A 19942-nucleotide genomic window follows, 5' to 3' on the forward strand; every position below is an offset into this window, starting at 1 on the left:
TGAAAAACTCAACATAGAACAAAGCATATTGTCGGTAATGGAACACAACATCGCTCAGTGCCTCTGTATATTTATTATCGGCTAAATATCCTACTCGTTGAGATATGTACAGAAATAACAAAGGATGGTTACCGGAAGAGAAAAGAGAAACCAGTGTAGTGCGATAGATTTATATCGTATACCGAAACTCTGGAGACCCCTCGATGACACGCTCCCCACGGTCCGCTTCTCTGTTCGACCGGCGGAACCACAAGCTCATCGCCGCCACAATGACTAACATGAGGAGATTGCATCTACACGCCGCTTAGTAACTCGATGCAATGAAAGCTTGACTTGATAAAGGACCAGCACTTACGCAATAGTCGTCCACATGCCCGGTCGGTATCCAGGTGCATCCTGAGACCTAAAGACCAAGCTACTCACAATTCCTCCGATGCCACCAAATCCCACCAACGTAGCACTAGAAAATGCACGGGTCCATTGGCCACGGACATTGTTCGCTTGATATGCCATACAAGCTGGGATGTTGGAGTTGGCACCGGCCACAGCGAAGAATACGCCCACGTACCGCGCAGCATTGCCTTTCGCAAAGCCCATAATGGGAAGTCCAATAATACAGAGTAAAGCGTTGAAGACGACGATTGCTCCTCGTAGGCGATATTTATCACCAATCCAGGCGGTTGCGTACATTACGATTCCGGCGAACACATAGGGTGGCGCAATTAAACATTGTGCGGCAGCGGTACTAAACCCCATACCCCGTTCAAGGATGATCGGGAGGAAATATGCGATGGCATACGTGACGGTCGTAGTGCAGCTGTTTCATGTTAGAGGATCGCTAAGAGAACACAATGCATTCGGCACGCCTTACAAGAATATCATTGCAAACCCCCAGATCTTCAGGTCGAGGGCAGGTGACAGGAAGCGCTTGAGAGAGAAGGGCTCCACGTCTCCATCAGAACGATCCCGGTTGATACGGCGGACGATGAACGCGCATTCTTTCTCATTAAGAAACCTCCAAGACTTGTGCGCCTTATCAGGGAAGTCAACCAGAAAGGTGATGGTCAGGATGCCAATCACCCCTGTGATCTGCTGGAATTAGCAACTGGGGTCGCCCAGGGAAAAAGCGTACATACCACGCCTTCCATGATAAATATCCATCTCCAGCCTTCCAGATCCTGAAGCCCGCCCATCTGCATCAGCCCAAAAGCAAGAATACCAGACAATGCTGATGCTACGCAACCGATTAAGTAGAAGACCGAGAACCGCTTTTGCACGTCAACTAACCCTGTCAGTGCTTAGGAGTAAATCGTATCGTAGGTTTACACTTACACCGAGTGTACCAGCTTGACAAAAGATATACACAACCGGGGAAGTAGCCTATATCGAATCAGATTAGTCTTATGTTACTTCGGGTTCCATAGTGATGATAACCAGGAGACAGCGCCGGATTTGGGGAAAGTACCTGCTTCAAGTATACCCAGCAGTGCACGCGTCGCGACCATATGCTTCCAATTCTTTGCAAATCCCATGCCCTTTAAAACAATATCAATAGATTGTTCGACGGCATACTGTCACAAACCAGCGCGCTGAGCGACTCACAACTAGAATTGCCCCCCAAAGAATAACAATGGTTCCCAAGAAGTAGGTAGGACCTATCTTCCGTGTTATAACTGTCATGGGTGGCTGGAAGATCACATAAGGAACGAAGAAGATGAGGACCATGACGGACTATTGATGTCAGCCACAGATTCTAAATGTACGATGAGGATCTTGAGACATACATATCGGGTTCCAATTGTCAAACCCAGGTCCTTGGTCATGCTATGGGCGATCAATCAACCGATGAATCATCCATTTGAGGCGATGCCTACTGCACCAGGGAAACTTACCCCGCGACAGCAGCCATGCTCAGATTTGTCCTGTCCATGAGGGACACACAATATGCTAAACCCGTAATGGTGACAAGACGTCTATCCACCCGGTGGATAATCTTACGCTGCTCTGCGTATGTGTATTCTTCATCGTAGTCAACATCGTTCAGGGCAGGTTGATTGACGTCTTCAATCCTGGTGTCTGCACCGGGATCCTTTTCGCTGCTTGAATATGACATGGTTGAATAATTGCTCGCTCCTAAAGTGCGTTCTGGGGGCAAAGGAGGGAGAAGTTGTGGGGGTGTCGAGAGGAAGAGGGGCACCAGGGACAACCGCACAGATATAGGATTATATAGAGGCGGTCTGGTGTGTTTGTCTCATATACGCTATTCAGTTAAACTTTTGACCACAATTGCCTCTTCAGTGTGTAACTCGTTCGTCGCACAACATAGGACTGTGAAGACCCATTGAAGAATGCGCTATAGACGCCATCTTTCGTGCCACCAGGCTGAAGGCAACAGAGAACCAGATAACCGACTCGAAATCACCATATTACCTCGGCCTTGGGAGACTGATCGCTATCTCAATTGGAAGATGGTGACCTCCCCACATTTTCCCCAGCTTTTTGTGTTTGAGAAAGTGGAGTGAAAAAGATGCGGGGGTGTAGAGCGATTGACATCAGGACTCCCTTGGCAGCTTGGCGTATGACATCCAGCTGCCCTCATTCGCTCTGGGATCAGACACTTTGCTGGAACTTCCGGAGTCGCCGCGCCAGCAGTCGACATCTCGGAGACATCCTAAACCATCTTGTTTTCTGAGTCTTGCTCTTTGTTCTCTGGATCGCATGGTTCTTCCGCTACCAGCACTCTGGTACTTCTTTCCACCGGGTCATTCACCCAAAAGCCCGTATAATCCCGCGTGGTTAAGGATTGTGGCTTGAGGCGGGCCAATCCCAGGCCAACGCCCAGATAGGTTCGAGACTGGACTATCTCAAAATTAAAAATCCAAAGTGAGGGTCCCGTATGCGCGGATTAACTCCGCGCGCTGGTCCAAAGAACAAAATTTTGGAGCAATTTAGACTTCTAGCTTGCGTCTCGCGGAAACTCTCGCACAGATCATAACTCGTCGAGCTTAGATCATGCAGTTAACATAGAGTGAATAAACACTAGAGAAGATAGTACTCGAGCGCCCTCCTTGTTGTTCTTAGCCATCGCCATAGGCCTTCCAGCCCGTCTTAGGATGGCGCGAATTGATTGGGAGGAAGCTAGTCTGTCTCAGGTGAACAGCGAGCTGTCAAATGAAAACATTCTTTGTGGGGAAAATTGTACGTTCATTCTTGTCTTCACCGTATTTGGCTCCTTAGGGTTTCGTTAGTGGAGGCCAGTAAAGGCCCTAAGAATCTAAACTAAATTCCTAACCCGGATTCTTCGTATACAAATCTCTACTGTGGAATTCGCGTGTCTGACTGAGACTTTGATCGGGGAAGAGAACTCGATATTGAATCCATCAACTTGCTCTGGGTATCTATGCAACTCTGTGAAAGCTTTACCATCTGTAGCTGCAAATTGCAAAGTATAGCTGATGAACCCCGGGTGGCGTCCTGCTACCAACAAGCTACAGCGCCAGACAACCGCAATCCTTACTACCGATACGAGAATCTGCTAGATAGGCTTTTCTTGCCACATATGGAGTACATCGTGACAATAGTGGTATGATGTAGCTGTGGCGAGAAAGTACTCAAAGCGGGGCAGTGGATGTCAGGCACATCGTAAGGTTTGATAAAGACTAGCGTTTCTGATCCCAGGTAGAACCCCTCACTTAATGCGGCATGCAGGGATTCTAAGCTTACTGCCTCAGTGGGTGACAGGGTTCTACAATAAAGTGCCTCGGCTAAACCTTGCTATATAGATCAATACATGTAACTATTGGTTCTCTAATAAGTAAGGTTCCAGGTCAGCTGTCCTTTGAATTGGGATTGTTTCACTCCATTAGTTAGCCTGTTCAACACAGTCGACAGGCATAATTCATCATATTCAAGTTCATTATCAGAGCAATGCTTGAAGATCGGGCATTAGTAGCTCTGGTCACCTATCTACCTGGGGATACTGTTGATATAGTCAATGCCATCCGCTCGGTAAGTGTCGGTCTCGATATAGCTTCCATCCTTGGGTAGGCGGAACACGAAGTTCGATGTTTCCTGGGAATACTGTGGCCATTGGGGAATATTTGCAACTGCGTATGTTAGGTTTCTACCTATATCCAATTTCTCAATGATAATAAGGCACATACCGTTATGTCCATTGGGGTCTAAATCGACAACAAATGAAGTCCACATTCGAGCAGCCAGGTTACCAAGCTCAAGGCGGGCGGGATCGTCTCCCAGTGCTGTAATATTCTGGACCGGATTGGCGAACACAAAGGGAATCTAAATTCCTGTCAGTGCTATTCTGAAATTTAGTTGTTAAGCACTCACCTCTGCAAAGTGACCCACCCCAATAGTGCTGGATGTATTCAAAGCGGGTACGTCCCATCTATAAGAGTAAATCTCATTTCTATACTTAACCATATTTTGCGCGAGGAGGCGCCTCGGTCCGACCATGGTAAGGTCGCCTGCCATCGACTCATATCGCTTATACATGAGTCCCAGATTTGGCCATGTCGTATTCCCCCATCCATATGGGCATCCCAGGGCAGGGTCATTTGGATAGAATGTAAGCAGTTTGGTGGCTTGCTCACGATTAAGAACCCAACGTTTTGAGGCTATTGTTGTCAATAAGTATCTAAGCCGGAGGTTGTTTACACTCACATATAAGCTGCTCGATACACTCTTCATCTGTATCCGTCCCTGTCGTGCCGAAACTAGTTCCCTCGTCTGTGTTTGTTCCCAGGAGGATAGGGACTTTGGCCATTTTTCCTTGCGTAATGCTTATCTGGGGATACTCCTTGATATATGTACCATCGATCGCTGCGAACCATTCCAGTCCTTCATATGCGGCATCGTATATTGTTTCGTAAGGTGCATCTCGTAGGCATTGAAGTGTGTCCGATGAAGAAGAACAGCTTTATCTCATTAGCCGAGTGCCGAGAAACATCAAAGATAATCATACCCTGTTTTGTTCGAGATGCGATCGTACATTGGCTGGTACCACTCTGTCCCATTCCAGGGAGGCCCATTGGCATTTCCAGATTCCATGATAGCTGTTGAATTAGAAACTGGCCCATCAATCAAAATGGGGTGAAGCCCACCTGCTCGGAAAAGACCTTCATTATCCCCGTCATTAGCGATCAAGTGCGCCCCGACGCTATAGGCACCCCTACTATTATCAGTACCAGTAACCTATATTGATATCCACTCGTTTCTTACGCAGATTCCCCCCAGATCGTGACCTTATCCGGATCTCCACCAAACGCCTCGATGTTCTGTTTCACCCACCGCATAGCATTCCGCTGATCTCGAAGCGCCAGGTTGTTATTCCCAGAGGCCTAAGAACGTCAAACCCGGTCGCACAACCAAGTAGAGGACCAATGACTGTTAAAAAAACTTACCCGAACCTCCTCAGAATCCAGAAGACCAAAAGCTGCCAGACGGTAATTGATTGAAACTCCCAAAACAGGTTTATCGTTCAACGCACCCTGGCGAACAATGTAACTCATATTGTATCTGCCAGACGAACCTAATAAGCACCTCAACAGGTTTTCAACATGTAGTACCTTACCTTGGATCCGCCGTTGCGCCCTGTTGCCATCCACCTCCGAAAATCCATAACATGACCGGGAGCAGCTGGGTCTCATTAGGCTGTAGCTTAGGTCTGATAATGTTCAGATTATGGCAATCTTCATTGAGTTGTATTAAGCCCATATCGACCAGTTTGGTCTCGTCGGACCCGTATCCGGGGCATTCATAGCCGTATTCTGTAGCATTGTAAAGTACTGCTTCTTGAGATATGTTCAAGTCATCCATAGAGGCCGTGTATGCCCCAGAGTCGCTGTCATCGGCAGTATAGCTTGTCTTCAGGGATGACGGGGTAAACCGGACGGGCTTATCTGCGTATTTGATGCCGAGGAATAACTCCTGGTCGAATTCGGGCAGAGAACGACCGACGAATACGGTTTCTGTCTGCGCATTATTCGACTTTATGGTAGCCACGGGTGGCGATGGGCTTCCATCGGCTCGAGTAGCCTTTGATGAACCTGGAAGAGCAGAAACAGACACCCCAAGGGTGAGAGCTACCCATAACAGCTTCTGGTAATGGCAAGCCATGATTCCATGGATAAGGTAAGATAATTGGCTTTAAATAAAGCAAGGGGTCCCCAAGGTATATATGATATACCACAACCGCCATTGCCACAGCTATATTGAAGTGAATTTCTCCGAGTGGTCCATCATATCGACTGTTTGTGGGGCCTGAATTTCAGAGCTGGTCAATATTGAACGATTATTCAACAGTCTATGCTTGACTAAATCTCCTAAATCAGCCAAGAAAAACGGTTGGATTGACTAGTTCATTGGACATGACAATACTCTCAATGGGGTGCCATGGAAAGTGGATTCTCTGATTGAAATGCATATACAATTCCACTAATAAGAAATTGCACTTTCTGTAAAGTCTCAGTAGCTTACTTTCAATCTGCATCGAACATTCCACCAATTAGAACTGCGACCATCTCACTACCCCACGGGCGATCAATCCCCTCATATTTTAGTCTGCTCCGCTGACTGTTAGTGTAACGCTAACCCTCAGCTTTCAGAACTCCTATAGTAGGATCACATATTGGATTCTAATTATATACCGAATTCCTTATTCCTCTTAAGCTTTCTAGCTCACTACCGGAGCACTCGCTATACATAGATGTCTGCCACAGGATATCTTTCACCTCACCTTTGCCTTTCAATAGTCACTACAAGACAACTACAATCATACCGCATCCCTAATATGTCGCAAAATCTAGTTGACCTCTTAACTATATATTCATTTTCCCGTCATATATCATTAGCCCAGTCTCCTTGCCAGCCCTGTCAAAGTTCTCAGCAGTGAGGCATACTTCACATACGGAAACATCAGCTATGTCTACAGTTACGCTTTCTCCCACCTTCAGCGCTCCAAATCTATGACCAGTGCACAGACATAGTAAGATTGAATTGAGGAAGGGGCACCTCACATCATATGTGGACCAGGCAGCAAGCAACCCCGAGTATGATTTCACAAGCAGGAACCATGCTCAGAGTATGCAACTTCCCTTCAACACTCCTCCTCTCCACCTTGATCTACTCTACTCCCGGATCGGCCTCACCACTATAAGTCACTACTCAGAAACAACGATCTACCAATTTTTCCAGGTATCTCTCAAAGAGAAACTTGAAGGGAGGAGTCGAAAAGCAGATTCCCATCTACTTCACATACAACTACGAAGCCTCCAAGCCACAAATCAAGACAAATGGAGTGTGAAACCCTATACCAAAGATATCGAAAACTCACCCTCGACACGTCCCTACCAACGGCGTCTACCACGTACTCCCGCGTCGGTTCTTTAAAGAATATCTTTCACAATACTACTGTAACGAACTCGAATGAGGGTAGTCCGATATGTCTCAAGTGCGGAGGTCCAGTACATCTAGACGAGAACTTGTGCCCATCTGTAGCCTTCCTTGAAGGCTATATGTACGCTGTATGGTTTTGTGTTCCTTATGACTATATCCAGTACACTGATATTTTGGTAGCAACGGCAGCACCAGCATGAGCCAAGGAACGGCGATAATGATGGCGTCGCGAAAAAGAAGAAGAGGAGGAGGAGACCGAAGATGGTAATTGTATCCCTCGGTGTACTTGGTATCTGGGTTCTTTACAACTACTAATTCTCCTGATAAATTGGACAGCTTTACCAAATGTACCGCCCTACGCCCCCTGAGCCACAACCCCTTATTCAGACCAAGAACGCCAGAAAACGAAGACGTCGTCGCGCTAGGCGGCGTTTGATGAATGTATGAGCAATGCTTTGCTGAAGATGCTGTGGATCTGAGTTAGCTGACCTGTTTCTATTAGGAACAAATCAGAAAAGAGAAAAAGAGACAGGAGTGGATAATCAGAGAGGCAAAAATCAGAGAGGAGGCAAAAACCAGAGAGGAGACAATAACCAGAGAGTCAAGACCGCAAGAGGAGGAAGAACAGGCACGTCTCATGAGCCTAGGATATGCACCGACTCGCGTATATCAGTCTGAGGCATATATGTTTTATCAATTGTTGACTAGACATAATGGTTGCTTTACGTTTATGCTAGTACTATTATAGCGTGAGTTCAGTTCCCACTGATTGCAGAGCTGTGGGTACACGTTTGAGACATCGCAGTTCCACAGGGCAAACTTTTACGTGACTTGAAACTGTGTTATTAGTTTTCACGTGTTAAACTCTGGGATATAATCAAACGCCGTTCGATTCGAGAGAGATTCTGCAAAAGAGATCCACATGGTATCAGGGACTCGGGCTTCTTGTTAGGGCATGTTTTGGCTTTTGCCTATTAATAGGGGTACGCGCTCGTTTTTCTGGAATACTCTAACGAAACCTTGATGTAACCCAACCGACGATGTTTTGGATGTCCGATACACTATTGATTTGGAAAAACTTTGTTCAATAATTGGGATTTCTCCCTTTCTCTTTCGCTGCTGCTTCATTTGTCACAAATCACTCATACGTAGGACTATCTTACTACCGAGGTATTACGGAAGAGAAACAAAATCAAAAGTGTGACGAAAAGAAACAGAAGAATGTTCATTCTGTGTAATCTATGTCCTAGAATAGCTCGTAGTGTCGTACAGTATCTATTACTTTCTCTACACAATATGTCTCTGGTCCGCCTCCTGCTGTCCATGGAATATCGAGACTTCAGTGGTCACTCCGATGCTCTTATTCCCCGGGCTACCCGGTTCCGTCGACTGCACCGGGCCACTTGGGGGTATATTAGTCTCCGAGCTCATCATCTCGTAGTCGTCATAACCGTGCTTGGACCAAGATAGCAGGCGCTTACTGTCTCTAGCCCTAGACTTTATCCCGGATGTAGGCTTCGATTGGCTTTTCATATTAGACCGGTTGCGCGTCGAGAGCGTGTACTCGGTCAGATGAGTGAATATGTTCCCAAAGACAGGCTTCAGGGCCGGCACAGACAGCGCAATCAAGGTGCCTGCAATCTCAGCATTCTCAATGACCATCATGGGATCGTAGGCCCAACTACCGTCATCAGCCCATTGGCCCACTGCGACAAAGTAAACGCGGACAGCGGAAATGACAATGACACTGTTGCACTCTTGTTAGATGTGGTGGTGATATAGTGGGAATCAATAAACCTTACAGGACACCTGGAAACATAACGAGAGAGAGTTGGGCCTTCCTCTTCATGGAGACATGGAGTTCCTTGATAAGGATGGTCGGGATAATAAACATGAGCACGTCGCAAGTCAATGAAACACCGGAGTTGACTGAATAGACCAGACCCCAAGTGAGACAATTGTAGCTGATTGGCTCTTCCTGCCAGGGGTAAGGCCATAGTCCGGTTACAGGTCGACAGTGGAATATTAATAGAAACAGCTGAGGAAGATACGCGGCGAATAGGAAGCCGGCTGCAATCTTGATCGCGAGGTGTAGTTTGCTGGAGCGTGCAGCCAGGCGGTGGTAAAACGCCAAACCCGATAGTCGACAAAAGAACAGAGCAGTGGTGTAGAGAACGTGCGCAACGAAATCCAGAACCTCAGTCTGACGCACCGTGGGCATCGCCAGAACATACTGGATGTAATCCATATGGCGACCACTTCCCAAATCAATCAAAACGAGAGACAGAACAACAAAGGAGATATATATCATCTATTTCAGGACTAAAAGTCAGTTCCAGTTCCATCGTCATATCTAAGGATCAGTTCAGGGAAATCATACCATAGTGAGAATAGCCAGAACATCGTCGAGACCGAGTTTCTTGACAAGCCATATCCGTGCGTAGAGACGCACTATCATGATCACCCCGGTGAAGCACACCAGAAATATGATGCCCACAATGGCCGGGCGATCGCGCGACTCGGCGAGGTACTCGAGCGACATCCCAGAAGGGATCCTCCCCGCGGCATCCGCGAGGAGAATGTCATCGGGAATGCCCATGGAGAACGATCCACAGAAGGCAGGATTGGGCCTCACTCAGCGGGACGTGCGTGCCATCTTAAAGGCAGGCATGTTGTGTCTACCCAACAAAGGCGGACAGAGTTGTTTCATGGTGAAAAAAGGACGCAAACACTAATAAGAAAAAAATTGACTCCGTCATAGAACTCTAACCAGGTTCTGACAATGGCTCGCATTGCCCAGAAACGGGCCATTCGTCAAATCAGCTCTTAGCGATGCCCTGCAAAGTCTTGTTGCGGTGGATACCAGTGATATCGAGTGAGATCCGCAGAGTACCGAAGCCGTGGGCTTGACAGTCGGTAGAGGCGCATCGTATGGGCTGATGGTGGAGGTGCTGCCTTGTTCAGCGGGTACTCTGATTGCTAATAGACTTTAGTTCTTTCATTTCATGGATTCATAAAGAACGCTGACGTTGCATTGGAAAATTTTGCAGTGGAGATAAGGAGACCAACGACATTTGTCTCTTTTCTTCCCCTGAAGTTAATTTCATTCAAGTTCGACGATGGTTGCTTTGGCTAACCTGCAGGATGAACCCAAAATACGATCAAGTTACAGGGGTATCACGGTACTGCCACACATGACCGACTAGCCCGATTTGATCAGATCGAGATCCTCGATCTCAAAACGACATTGTAAAACGTTCCGAGTCCAACGACAACAATAACCACCACCCCGATCCAAGAGTGGGGATGTTCCCACCCTGGTTCGGTTGTTAGTGCCGCTCGTTTCTCTGCTCTGGTTCGCTCTCATTGCTGCCACTATCAAACTATTGATTGCAAAGGTGGAGCTAATTTGTCAATTTCCACGACGACCTTCTCAGATGAGTATATGAACGTGGAGTTCCGGAACAGACCTAAAAACGCTCCGTCCCCTGCATTGCTTAGCCCCTCGCGTGGGATCGACTCCTGATCAAAAAGGTCGATCTTCCCCTGTTTAAGGTGGTTGTTTCTACCAAACACCATTTTTCCATCTCGGTGCAACCATCATGGTCTCGAAAGTGTTCGGTCGACTTTTGGCCACCGGCCTTGTATTGGCAAACTCTGTTTCCGCCAGCACCGAGGCAGCCAATGACGATAGTTTAGTTGCATCTCAGGTTGTGACAAATCCCTATGAATATGATTTCCCTACCTTGGGAGCCACAGGAGCCTCGCTCTTCCCCATGCGTTTGTGCAATGGCTTCAAGCTAGAGGAAGCCAGCATCGACGCCATTCAGGAGCAACTCGGTGCTGGAAATCTCACTAGCGTTGAACTCCTGCAATGCTACCTGGAGCGCATTCACCAGACCCAGCCTTATTTGAAGTAGGTTTTCCTCATCTGCGTGTATTTAATATGCCTTCCTACTGACGTCACCACCAGTGCGATTTTGCAAGTCAACCCGGATGCTTTCAAGATAGCGAAAGCCCTTGATGAGGAACGCGCGCAGGGAAAGAGCCGCGGCCCGCTCCACGGTATCCCGTTCATCGTCAAGGATAACATTGCTAGCAAGGATCGTTTGGAAACCACTGCGGGCAGCTGGGCACTTCTGGGCTCTGTCGTGCCCCGTGATTCCTATGTTGTCCACGGCCTTCGTAAAGCCGGTGCTCTTCTCCTGGGCAAGGCTGCCCTGAGTGAGTGGGCCGACATGCGTTCCAACAACTACTCTGAGGGTTTCTCGGCCCGTGGAGGCCAATGCCGCAGCGCGTACAACCTCACTGTCAACCCTGGTGGCAGCAGCTCCGGGTCTGGCGTTGGCGTTGGTGCCAATCTGATTCCCTTCGCCTTGGGAACGGAGACCGACGGCAGTGTCATCAACCCCGCTCAGAGAAACTCGGTCGTCGGTATCAAGCCTACTGTCGGTTTGACCTCCCGTGCTGGCGTTATTCCCGAATCTCTACACCAGGACACCGTTGGTACCTTTGGCAAGACAGTGCGTGACGCAGTCTATGCTCTTGACGCCATCTACGGCATTGATGCTCGCGATAACTACACGCTCGCCCAAAAGGGAAAGACCCCCGAGGGCGGCTATGCGCAGTTCCTCACCAACAAGACCGCCCTCAAAGGCGCCACATTCGGTATTCCCTGGAAATCCTTCTGGGCCCTTGGTGATGAGGATCAAATCTCTCAGCTCCTTGAGCTGGTCGACCTGATCAAGCAGGCCGGTGCCACCGTGATCAACGGCACTGAATTGCCCCATTACAAGACCATCGTCTCCCCCGACGGCTTCAACTGGGACTACGGCTCTACTCGCGGATACGCCAACGAATCCGAATACAGCTACATCAAGGTCGACTTCTATAACAACCTCAAGGACTATCTGTCTGAGGTTGAGAACACCAAGGTCAAGTCTGTCGAAGACCTCGTCCAGTACTATCAAGACAACTACGGCTCCGAAGGCGGATACCCAAGCATCCACCCCGCCTTCGGCTCCGGCCAGGACGGTCTGATCGCTTCCCTCGAAAGCAAGGGTATCATGGACGAGACCTACTACCAGGCGCTCGAGTTCTGCCAGCGTACCACACGCGAGGAAGGAATCGACGCGGCCCTGAAGTACAAGAACAGAACCCTGGACGGCCTCCTCGTGCCTCCAGATGTTGCGCAGAGCATCCAGGTCGCCGCTCAGGCCGGGTACCCCGTGATTACCGTTCCGGCTGGCGTTGGCAAGGAGTCTGGCATGCCTTTCGGACTGGCGATCATGAACACTGCTTTCTCGGAGCCCACCTTGATCAAGTATGCCAGTGCTATTGAGGATATGCAGAAGTCGACTGGAACTAAGTACCAGCGCTCTCTTCCTGAGTGGCGTGGCTATTTGACTCGCAACCTCCCTGTGATTATGTAAATAGATCAAGACACTAGGTGCCGGATGGCAACACCGTTATATTTGCTTTGTTACAGCATACACATCATGTAATATTTAGTTAGACTTCTTATAGATTATGTATGTCTTAATACATAATATTTACTGGTTATTTGCTCCTTCTTGTCTTTTTCTGTCTCTGTCCAGAGATTCGAAATGTAAGCCCTGTGATTCACACACAAACTCCGAAGTCACGGCAGCGCAGTATGCAGGCACCAAGGATTCAACCCTCCATATGACCATGTATGTATCTCCAACAACATCGAAAGAAGAGAAATCTATCCATTCAGATCCCTAATCAAGGACTTATAAGGCTAATACCTCGACACGTCCCTCCCAAAGATATTATTCAATAGCCACCGAAACGCAATCCGCAACTTATTCCTCCAACTCATACTCATGGTCAAATATGCCGAATTCCACACAAACCACGCCATCCGTCCCGTCAAATACTTAGGCGGTTTATCATCCTCGGTAGGGAACTGCATCAACGCATTGGCATCTCCAATATACGCCAGGGTGCCCATATTATGGAAAGAGAACGGTTGGGATGTTTGAAGATCGCCCTTGTTCAGCCTGGTAGCAAGCCACTTCGCTTCCTGGGTCGTCGCCTGCGCTGTCGCGGGCGGCGCACCGGTTTCCGGCATGGCGTTGTCACCGAGAGCGAAGACGTCCTGAAGAACGGCGATTTTGCCGTCGGCGTTCTCGAGCTGGACGCGGAGTTGTCCGTCGACGAGGAGGGCACCCACTTTTGGTGCCTTTTTGATGTGCCATGTTGTGTCTTTTGTGAGTTCTGGGGGCGGGTGGGTGCCGTCTTTCAGCAGGGTTGATGCGGTGGGGAATGTTTCCACATCTTGGAGAGCTTTATTCACGAACTTGTTCATTGCGTTTCCGGTTACCCAGACGCACATCCCGATGCCTACTTCGCCTTCTTCTTTGGTAGTGATTGTAAGGCAGCGTTTAGGGTCCATTTCGTAAGGAGGTTCGGCCCCTGGCTCGCCCCAGCGTAGTCCTTCTACGTGGTGCGAGGTCTTGATGTCGATACCCTCTTTCTTCATGGTCTCCATGGCGTACTTTGATAGGGACTCGTCGAACATAGATAGCACCTTCGGTGCTACATCGTAAAGGGTAATACGGGGGAGATCTTTCAGGGCTGGATATAGTATCGTCATATCCTTGTAAATGAAGTCACGAAGCGATGCCGCTAGCTCAGTTCCTGTCGGTCCAGCACCAACAATAGCGAAATGTAGCAGCCATTTCCGCATCTCCGGAGTCGTGGTCGGTAGCACCGCCAATTCAAAGCATTCTCGTACCCGACGTCTCACGCGTCGCGCGTCACCAATATCCTTGAAGAACATGGCATTATGCCTCACTCCAGGGGTGTTGAAAGTTTTGCTGACTGCACCAACGGCGATGACTAATTTGTCATAGGGAACCTCGAAAAAATCCCCCTTCTCCCATTTGCGCGCCTCTTGCATGGGCCTCATTGAGGTCGTATCCGGGCCTTCTTCGGACTCTCTTTCATTCTCGTGGGTCCGCGGCGTCTCTGTAACGCCACTCGTGACCACGGTTGACTCACAGAGAACAGTCTTCTTTTCCAGGTTGACAGCCCGTGCAGCGGCCTGGATGAAATCGACTTTAGCGTGAGGATCCCGAACTGGCTCCACGATGTTTGAGAAATCCAACGACCCGCCAGCAGCGTCAGTCAGGAGAGGTGTGAAGACAAAGTATGAACGAGGGGATATGATGACTGGCGAAAACGACTTTGACGACAGTTTTCGGGAGAGGGTATACCCTCCCCAACCGGATCCAAGTATGACCACTCTTTCCTTCCCCCTGTCGGATTCAGGAATTGCAGCCGAACGATCAGCCTGCGTAGCCAGACATCTTTTACACTGTACAAAGCTCGACTGACTCACGGGGTATGTACTTGATAGCAAAGGCCTTGATATCCGTCCGAGACGGACGGGACTATTCACAAACACCGACCTCATCTCCAGTATATTGATTTAGGAACCAGCCTCTCCGGGTGGAGTTGCAGACACTGACATATTGATCGAAGAGCTTTTTATGTAGTTGTTTAAGGTTCGACGATCGAAAGCAAAACCACAATGAGTCTTTGGTTCTGAACACATGATGACCTCATCTCCTCGGTGCATGGAAACAAAAAGTTAGGGCGGTGGAAGGAATCGGAAGCACATCAATGTCCACTTCAACGACGATAACCTCAAGATTCCTCGAGGCTTCGAGGCTTCTATCCTGCTTCCATCTCACCGAAGGTAGTTAATTGATCCACCGACGAAGAAGGGAAGGGGGCACTGACTCACGGAGAGCTTCTGCGCCCGAATCCCTCCGAAGAGCTCCGCAATAGCGCACGTGCTAGCATAAGTCTGATAGTTTTCGGGAGATCTAGGCATTTCACACAGCCTCCTAGAAAGGAACAAGCTTCTCTGGTGGAACCAAACATTCGTGAAGAATTCCTCCCGCAGAGTTCTTTACTCTGGACCAGATCGGAGAGGGCATCGAGATGCCCGCGGAACCCGACGGGTGCGGATCGTCGAGATCCCGAGTTCCTGAAGTCAGTCATCCGGATCCACATGGGAATTTGGGCGATAAGACTGCAGAATTCCGAAGTGTGAGTGGAAGGGCATGTGAGATGAAATAGATGGGAGACAGAGACAGAATTTGAGGGAAGGAAGTAACTGCCATGTGACGGTAACATCAATACAGGAAGTTAGTATGCACTAATCTCATAATATACATCATATCTATACTAAAACGTATCTCTTTCTTTTATAAACTCATCGATATGCCTCGTCCCGCCTCAAGGATATACTTCTTTTACCCAAAGAACGAACCGTTCCTCTAGTAGAAATAGGTAGTAAGCTTCCAGCCAATTCTGTATCAACACTTCTCCGGGACTTTGTCCCACTGAGGACATTGTCCAATCCTAATGCTGTCCTCGGCCTTGGCTCTTCGATCATGGACCGCCCACGGGGTTTCTTCTTCCTATGAAACATCCACCGGCGGGCCCGCCGGAAGGCTTCCTGGCATCCATCGCCGATATCGTCCACGGTCAGGGCAAGGAGAATAAGTGGGATAGAAATGGCAACCCCAATGCCGAATGTGTATTCTGCGACGTATGAGAGGGGGAGTTGCTCCGATCCGTCTGCATTATGAGGGAACTCTTCAAGATTCATTGTAAAAAAGGTTGCGATGAATGACAGGGGAAGAAAGACAGTTGTTACGATAGTAAATACCATCATAATCTTGCCCTGGCGGGTTGTGCCAGCAGCTTGGTCGCGGGCGAATCGGGCCTCAAAAGCGTTTGCGTGCTTTTGCTTTAGATCTAGCAAATCCGTGATGGATGAATATATACGCTCCGCTTGCTTATCCATCCGCTCGATGTCCTTAAGGTGCATGTCGATATTGCGCTGCTGTTCCTTGAATCGCCTCTTGATGTCGTACTGCGATCGATGCTGTACTTGATAAATTCCAAAGATGATGTCTTGGAGGTCAAGTAGAACATTCTGCTGGTGTTCCAGAACGGTGCGAATCATATTGAGTTCGTCACGGATATCCTTAGCCTCAGCGAGAAGGTCGATCTCCTGTCCGATATCGAGGAGATTATCCACGAAGAGAGGTACTTCATCTTCGTCTTCTTCAAACTGTTTGTCACCGTCACGGTTGGTGACATCCTTTTTTGTCTTCGAGTTCCGAGCGAAACGACTCAACTTGCGATGGTTCTTGAGCCAGTCCGAGGCCTGGGCTGATGCGCGGTTAAACTTATTAAAAAGCACTGTCTCGCGGTCCGTTGCGATGCCAATTGACGACTCGAACATGTCCAAGAATTGGTACTCATCGTCACCCATACGGTGGCGGTCAAAGACACCCGAGCAGCGATTAGTTATGATGCTGGCCAAATCATACACAGAACGGACTGGTTCTCGAGTCTTAGAGTTTATGTCCTCGATGATACCGTCCAGGACGTTTAGCGGGTCGTTTTTGGGTTGTTCCCATCGTTGTGCGAAGCAAGTGACGATCAAATCCGTGCCCATAATCCACATCCACAGTTGGTCCACCATGAAGATTTTCGGTTCCGTTCCGTATCGCTCTCGTCCTTGCCCCATGGTCTGATAGCGATACACCACCTGATCCTGATCTCGGGTCTGAGTATCGATGTTAGGGTAGAAAAACTGATCCAGGGTCCGTCGGACATGAAGCGAAGCCGTGGAAGATGCCAGGTGCGCGCGGATAAGCATCTCATCTCGTGTAGGGGAGCGAGTGAATCCAGGTTGAAAATTAAGCGTCTCAGCTCGTTGTATTGCTTCTTGCATCTTCAGTCTTCTTTCAGCAGTTTCAAAGTGAAGATATGGCATGAACACGCACACATTACTGGTGGTAGAATGCCCGTTGTCTTTGCAAAGGGAGAGCGGATGTCGATGTTGTTCGTCATTCTTCGACTTTTGCATCGATTCACCCTTGGATTTACCACGTTTAGTGTGGTTCTTCGCTTTTTTCCCGTGGGAGCTATTCGAGGTATCGTCAGAGTCGGCCCGTTCGGACTTTCCTCCCTGTGTCTTCTGCTTTTTTGCTTTGTTGCTACCGCCGTTTGCTGGACTTTTTGGCGGCTCTTGGAGACGTCCATTGATGACAATCTGAGGGAGCTTGTTCTCAACCTTCTCCTCTGGACTTTCTTCATTTTCTTCATGAAACCGTTGCTTTCGTTGCGTGCGTTGACACATCGGTCGCATAAAGTGGGAATGCGTTCTTTGGCCTCGATGCTGGTAGTGGAATGACCTCTCGAGGCCCTTGAAGCTTTCGATGTCGTGCGCGCCCTCCTCGATGAAATTCTTAGTGAGCAGACCCTCGACCCAAGCCATGTTGTTTGCGGGAAGATGGATCCACCTGAAGTCGGTAACTTTACTATCCATAGGAACAGTAGTAAAAGCTTGTTTGTGTGGATTTTCGGGGTCTCGCCCATAGAGTAAGTTGAAAACCGAGGTTTTTCTCACTCTGTTCTCGTTGCGAAAGTTTCCAAAGTCGACAACTGTCGCCTCGAAACCTTCGCAAGCGCCCCGCGCATCCGGCGAAAGTGCATCTACGTTATTGAATGGTGCCAACAGCAACACAATATCCTTGCGCTTGAACTGTGCTGCTCGCAAGAATGGCGTACATCCAAAGTTATCACGGATCCTCCGCTTCAAATCCGGATACTCCAGGAGACATTTGACGACCTCGGTGTGTCCTGCCTGGGCTGCCAGATGTAGTGGTGTGACACCATTCAATAATTGACTATTGATCTTGGCCCCAGCGTGCAATAAGATGCGCACAATCTCCTTAGCGCCCTTATCGCACGCATTATGCAGCGGAGTCCAGCCGCCATCACTTCTGGAGTCAATATCCGCACCATGTCGGAGTAGAAGATGCACAATATTATCCCAATCGTGAGCGATTGCGATATGGAGTGCGCTTTTATTTCTGAACTCGATCGCATTCACGTTTGCAATTGGCCCATGTGGTCTTGTCAAAAGTAACTCTGCGAAGCGCAACTTCCCTGTCGCACAGGCCCAGTGCAGTGGAGTCCGGCCCAAATCATCCTGGCCGGCTTCACCATCGATCTCGCAAACTGTCTTTAACAAAAGTGCAATCACATCTTCACCCCAGTTGCAGTGCTTATCTGCTGCCAGGTTATGCAGCACATTCCTCTTTCTGTGATCTTTCGCGTTGACGTTGGCGCCTCGTGCGATCAGGAGTTGCAGCACATGCCAGTGGTTCTTCCAGGCAGCTGTCATCAACGCCGTCCGACCATCCTTATCCGTCGTCTCTAGAGGTGCACCATAATCCAATAGCAGCTGCACTATTCGGACGTGATTCCGCTCAACGGCGCGCAATAACGGCGATGGACGATTATTCGCAGCGAGTGGAGAGGGTTGACTATTCCCATCCTTCAGATTCATACATAATAAGTCCAGCAAATACTGCGTTGCGGCAATGCAACCGCGCTCGCAGCTTCGCATAAGCCCAACTCGCAGAAAGTTGTCGCTGTACTGGCCATTTTCGTGGGCCAATTCAATAATGCGCCTCAGAGCCTCGACGCTGTCATTCTCAGCCGCTCGTAATAAACGTGGCTCCAGGCGGTCACCGCTGTCACTAGCAATACTAGATCGTGACCTGGACATGGTCAGGGCTTTAAGTGGATGCCGCTACCGCATTCTATCGGTCGGTGCAGTTTTTGACAAGACTGAACGCGCATCGAAGCTGAGGCGGAGGAAATCGCGATTCTGACAACAAAAATTGCGGTAAAGTGTGTGATTAGCGTAATTACCACACGGGAAACCAATACGAAGTCGATCATTTAAGCATTGGCCCGGACGTGAGGTAGTTCATTTAGCTGCAGGTTTTGAGGCCGATCCGCGATAACGGCCACTATTCTGCCATGATCTGAGCGATTCCTTTTTTTTTTCTCTACCTCCTTTTCCCCACCTCCTCACGCCGCCTAGATACCTGTATTATATGTAGGTGTCCTTGACAAATTGGTGATGGGGAGAAGATGCGCGTCATTTTCCTTTACAGCAATTGCTGTGCTCTCGTCCTCAAGAGCCGCCCTTCCGCACTAAACAAAGTGGCTGGTTTAGCGCGGGTCGCTGACAGAATAACCTGTTTGGTGAGGAGACAACTTTCGATCGGCAAATTAGCAGTATTTCTCTGTATCGTACGGATTGACATAGAATGGCTAGGGGTAATCTTATGTAAATAACTTCAGAAAAAGGGGATCAGCGAACACCTTGGTCCTCTATTTGAAGGTATAATAGGATATAGAGGTTAACGGTTAAGTTTCAGGGAGTACCAGAGCCCCCAGAAACAGGGGATAAGACGAAGAAGGGGAAGGACAAAAAGTCGCTGCTGAGTTGCAAAATCCCCCAAACAGGTGGATTTTATTATATTACCAGTCCAACACGGACCATTATCTCTATCGGGTTCATAGTAAAAAACATCAAATCAGACCGTCATCAGGTCGACAGAAGAATCCCAAGGGAATTCGCCCAAAGAAAAAAACGAAAAGAAAAAAAAAAAAA

General features: G+C 48.7%; 6 protein-coding genes across 6 annotated transcripts; 1 reads left to right on the top strand and 5 right to left on the bottom strand.

Annotated features, from left to right (window-relative positions):
• Positions 1-169: 169 nt before the first annotated feature.
• F9C07_5512 (putative phthalate transporter) lies at positions 170-1725 on the bottom strand (the record flags this gene model as incomplete). The annotated part of the gene is made up of 7 exons (XM_071511363.1): positions 170-293; positions 356-817; positions 872-1089; positions 1137-1297; positions 1333-1380; positions 1466-1535; positions 1603-1725. The coding sequence occupies 7 exons, from the start codon at positions 1723-1725 to the stop codon at positions 170-172; spliced, it is 1206 nt and encodes a 401-aa protein (XP_071366928.1).
• A 1587-nt stretch (positions 1726-3312) lies between these two features.
• F9C07_1846436 (carboxylesterase family protein) lies at positions 3313-6240 on the bottom strand. Its single transcript, XM_071508442.1, has 9 exons — positions 5591-6240; positions 5421-5535; positions 5239-5357; positions 5121-5188; positions 4982-5072; positions 4681-4934; positions 4348-4634; positions 4164-4299; positions 3313-4106 (listed from the first exon to the last, which is right to left on the bottom strand). The coding sequence occupies exons 1-9, from the start codon at positions 6133-6135 to the stop codon at positions 3967-3969; spliced, it is 1755 nt and encodes a 584-aa protein (XP_071366929.1). The 5' UTR covers positions 6136-6240; the 3' UTR covers positions 3313-3966.
• A 2460-nt stretch (positions 6241-8700) lies between these two features.
• F9C07_5516 (uncharacterized protein) lies at positions 8701-10012 on the bottom strand (the record flags this gene model as incomplete). Its single annotated transcript, XM_041294563.1, has 3 exons — positions 8701-9160; positions 9216-9724; positions 9794-10012. The coding sequence occupies 3 exons, from the start codon at positions 10010-10012 to the stop codon at positions 8701-8703; spliced, it is 1188 nt and encodes a 395-aa protein (XP_041150102.1).
• A 317-nt stretch (positions 10013-10329) lies between these two features.
• Positions 10330-13011, top strand: F9C07_1846951 (alpha-glucosidase). The gene is made up of 3 exons (XM_041294560.2): positions 10330-10768; positions 10851-11329; positions 11387-13011. Exons 2-3 carry the CDS (start codon positions 11016-11018, stop codon positions 12843-12845), a joined length of 1773 nt encoding a protein of 590 aa, XP_041150103.1. The 5' UTR covers positions 10330-10768; positions 10851-11015; the 3' UTR covers positions 12846-13011.
• On the bottom strand, positions 12933-19931 carry F9C07_2280716 (ankyrin). Its single transcript, XM_071510454.1, has 2 exons — positions 14783-19931; positions 12933-14699 (listed from the first exon to the last, which is right to left on the bottom strand). The coding sequence occupies exon 1, from the start codon at positions 19043-19045 to the stop codon at positions 15665-15667; it is 3381 nt and encodes a 1126-aa protein (XP_071366930.1). The 5' UTR covers positions 19046-19931; the 3' UTR covers positions 12933-14699; positions 14783-15664.
• Positions 13178-14857, bottom strand: F9C07_5518 (putative pyridine nucleotide-disulfide oxidoreductase; the record flags this gene model as incomplete). Its single annotated transcript, XM_041287138.2, has 1 exon — positions 13178-14857. One exon carries the CDS (start codon positions 14855-14857, stop codon positions 13178-13180), a length of 1680 nt encoding a protein of 559 aa, XP_041150104.2.
• Positions 19932-19942: the final 11 nt, after the last annotated feature.

Source organism: Aspergillus flavus, chromosome 7, assembly GCF_009017415.1.
Source record: "Aspergillus flavus chromosome 7, complete sequence".
Taxonomy (NCBI): Eukaryota; Fungi; Ascomycota; class Eurotiomycetes; order Eurotiales; family Aspergillaceae; genus Aspergillus; species Aspergillus flavus.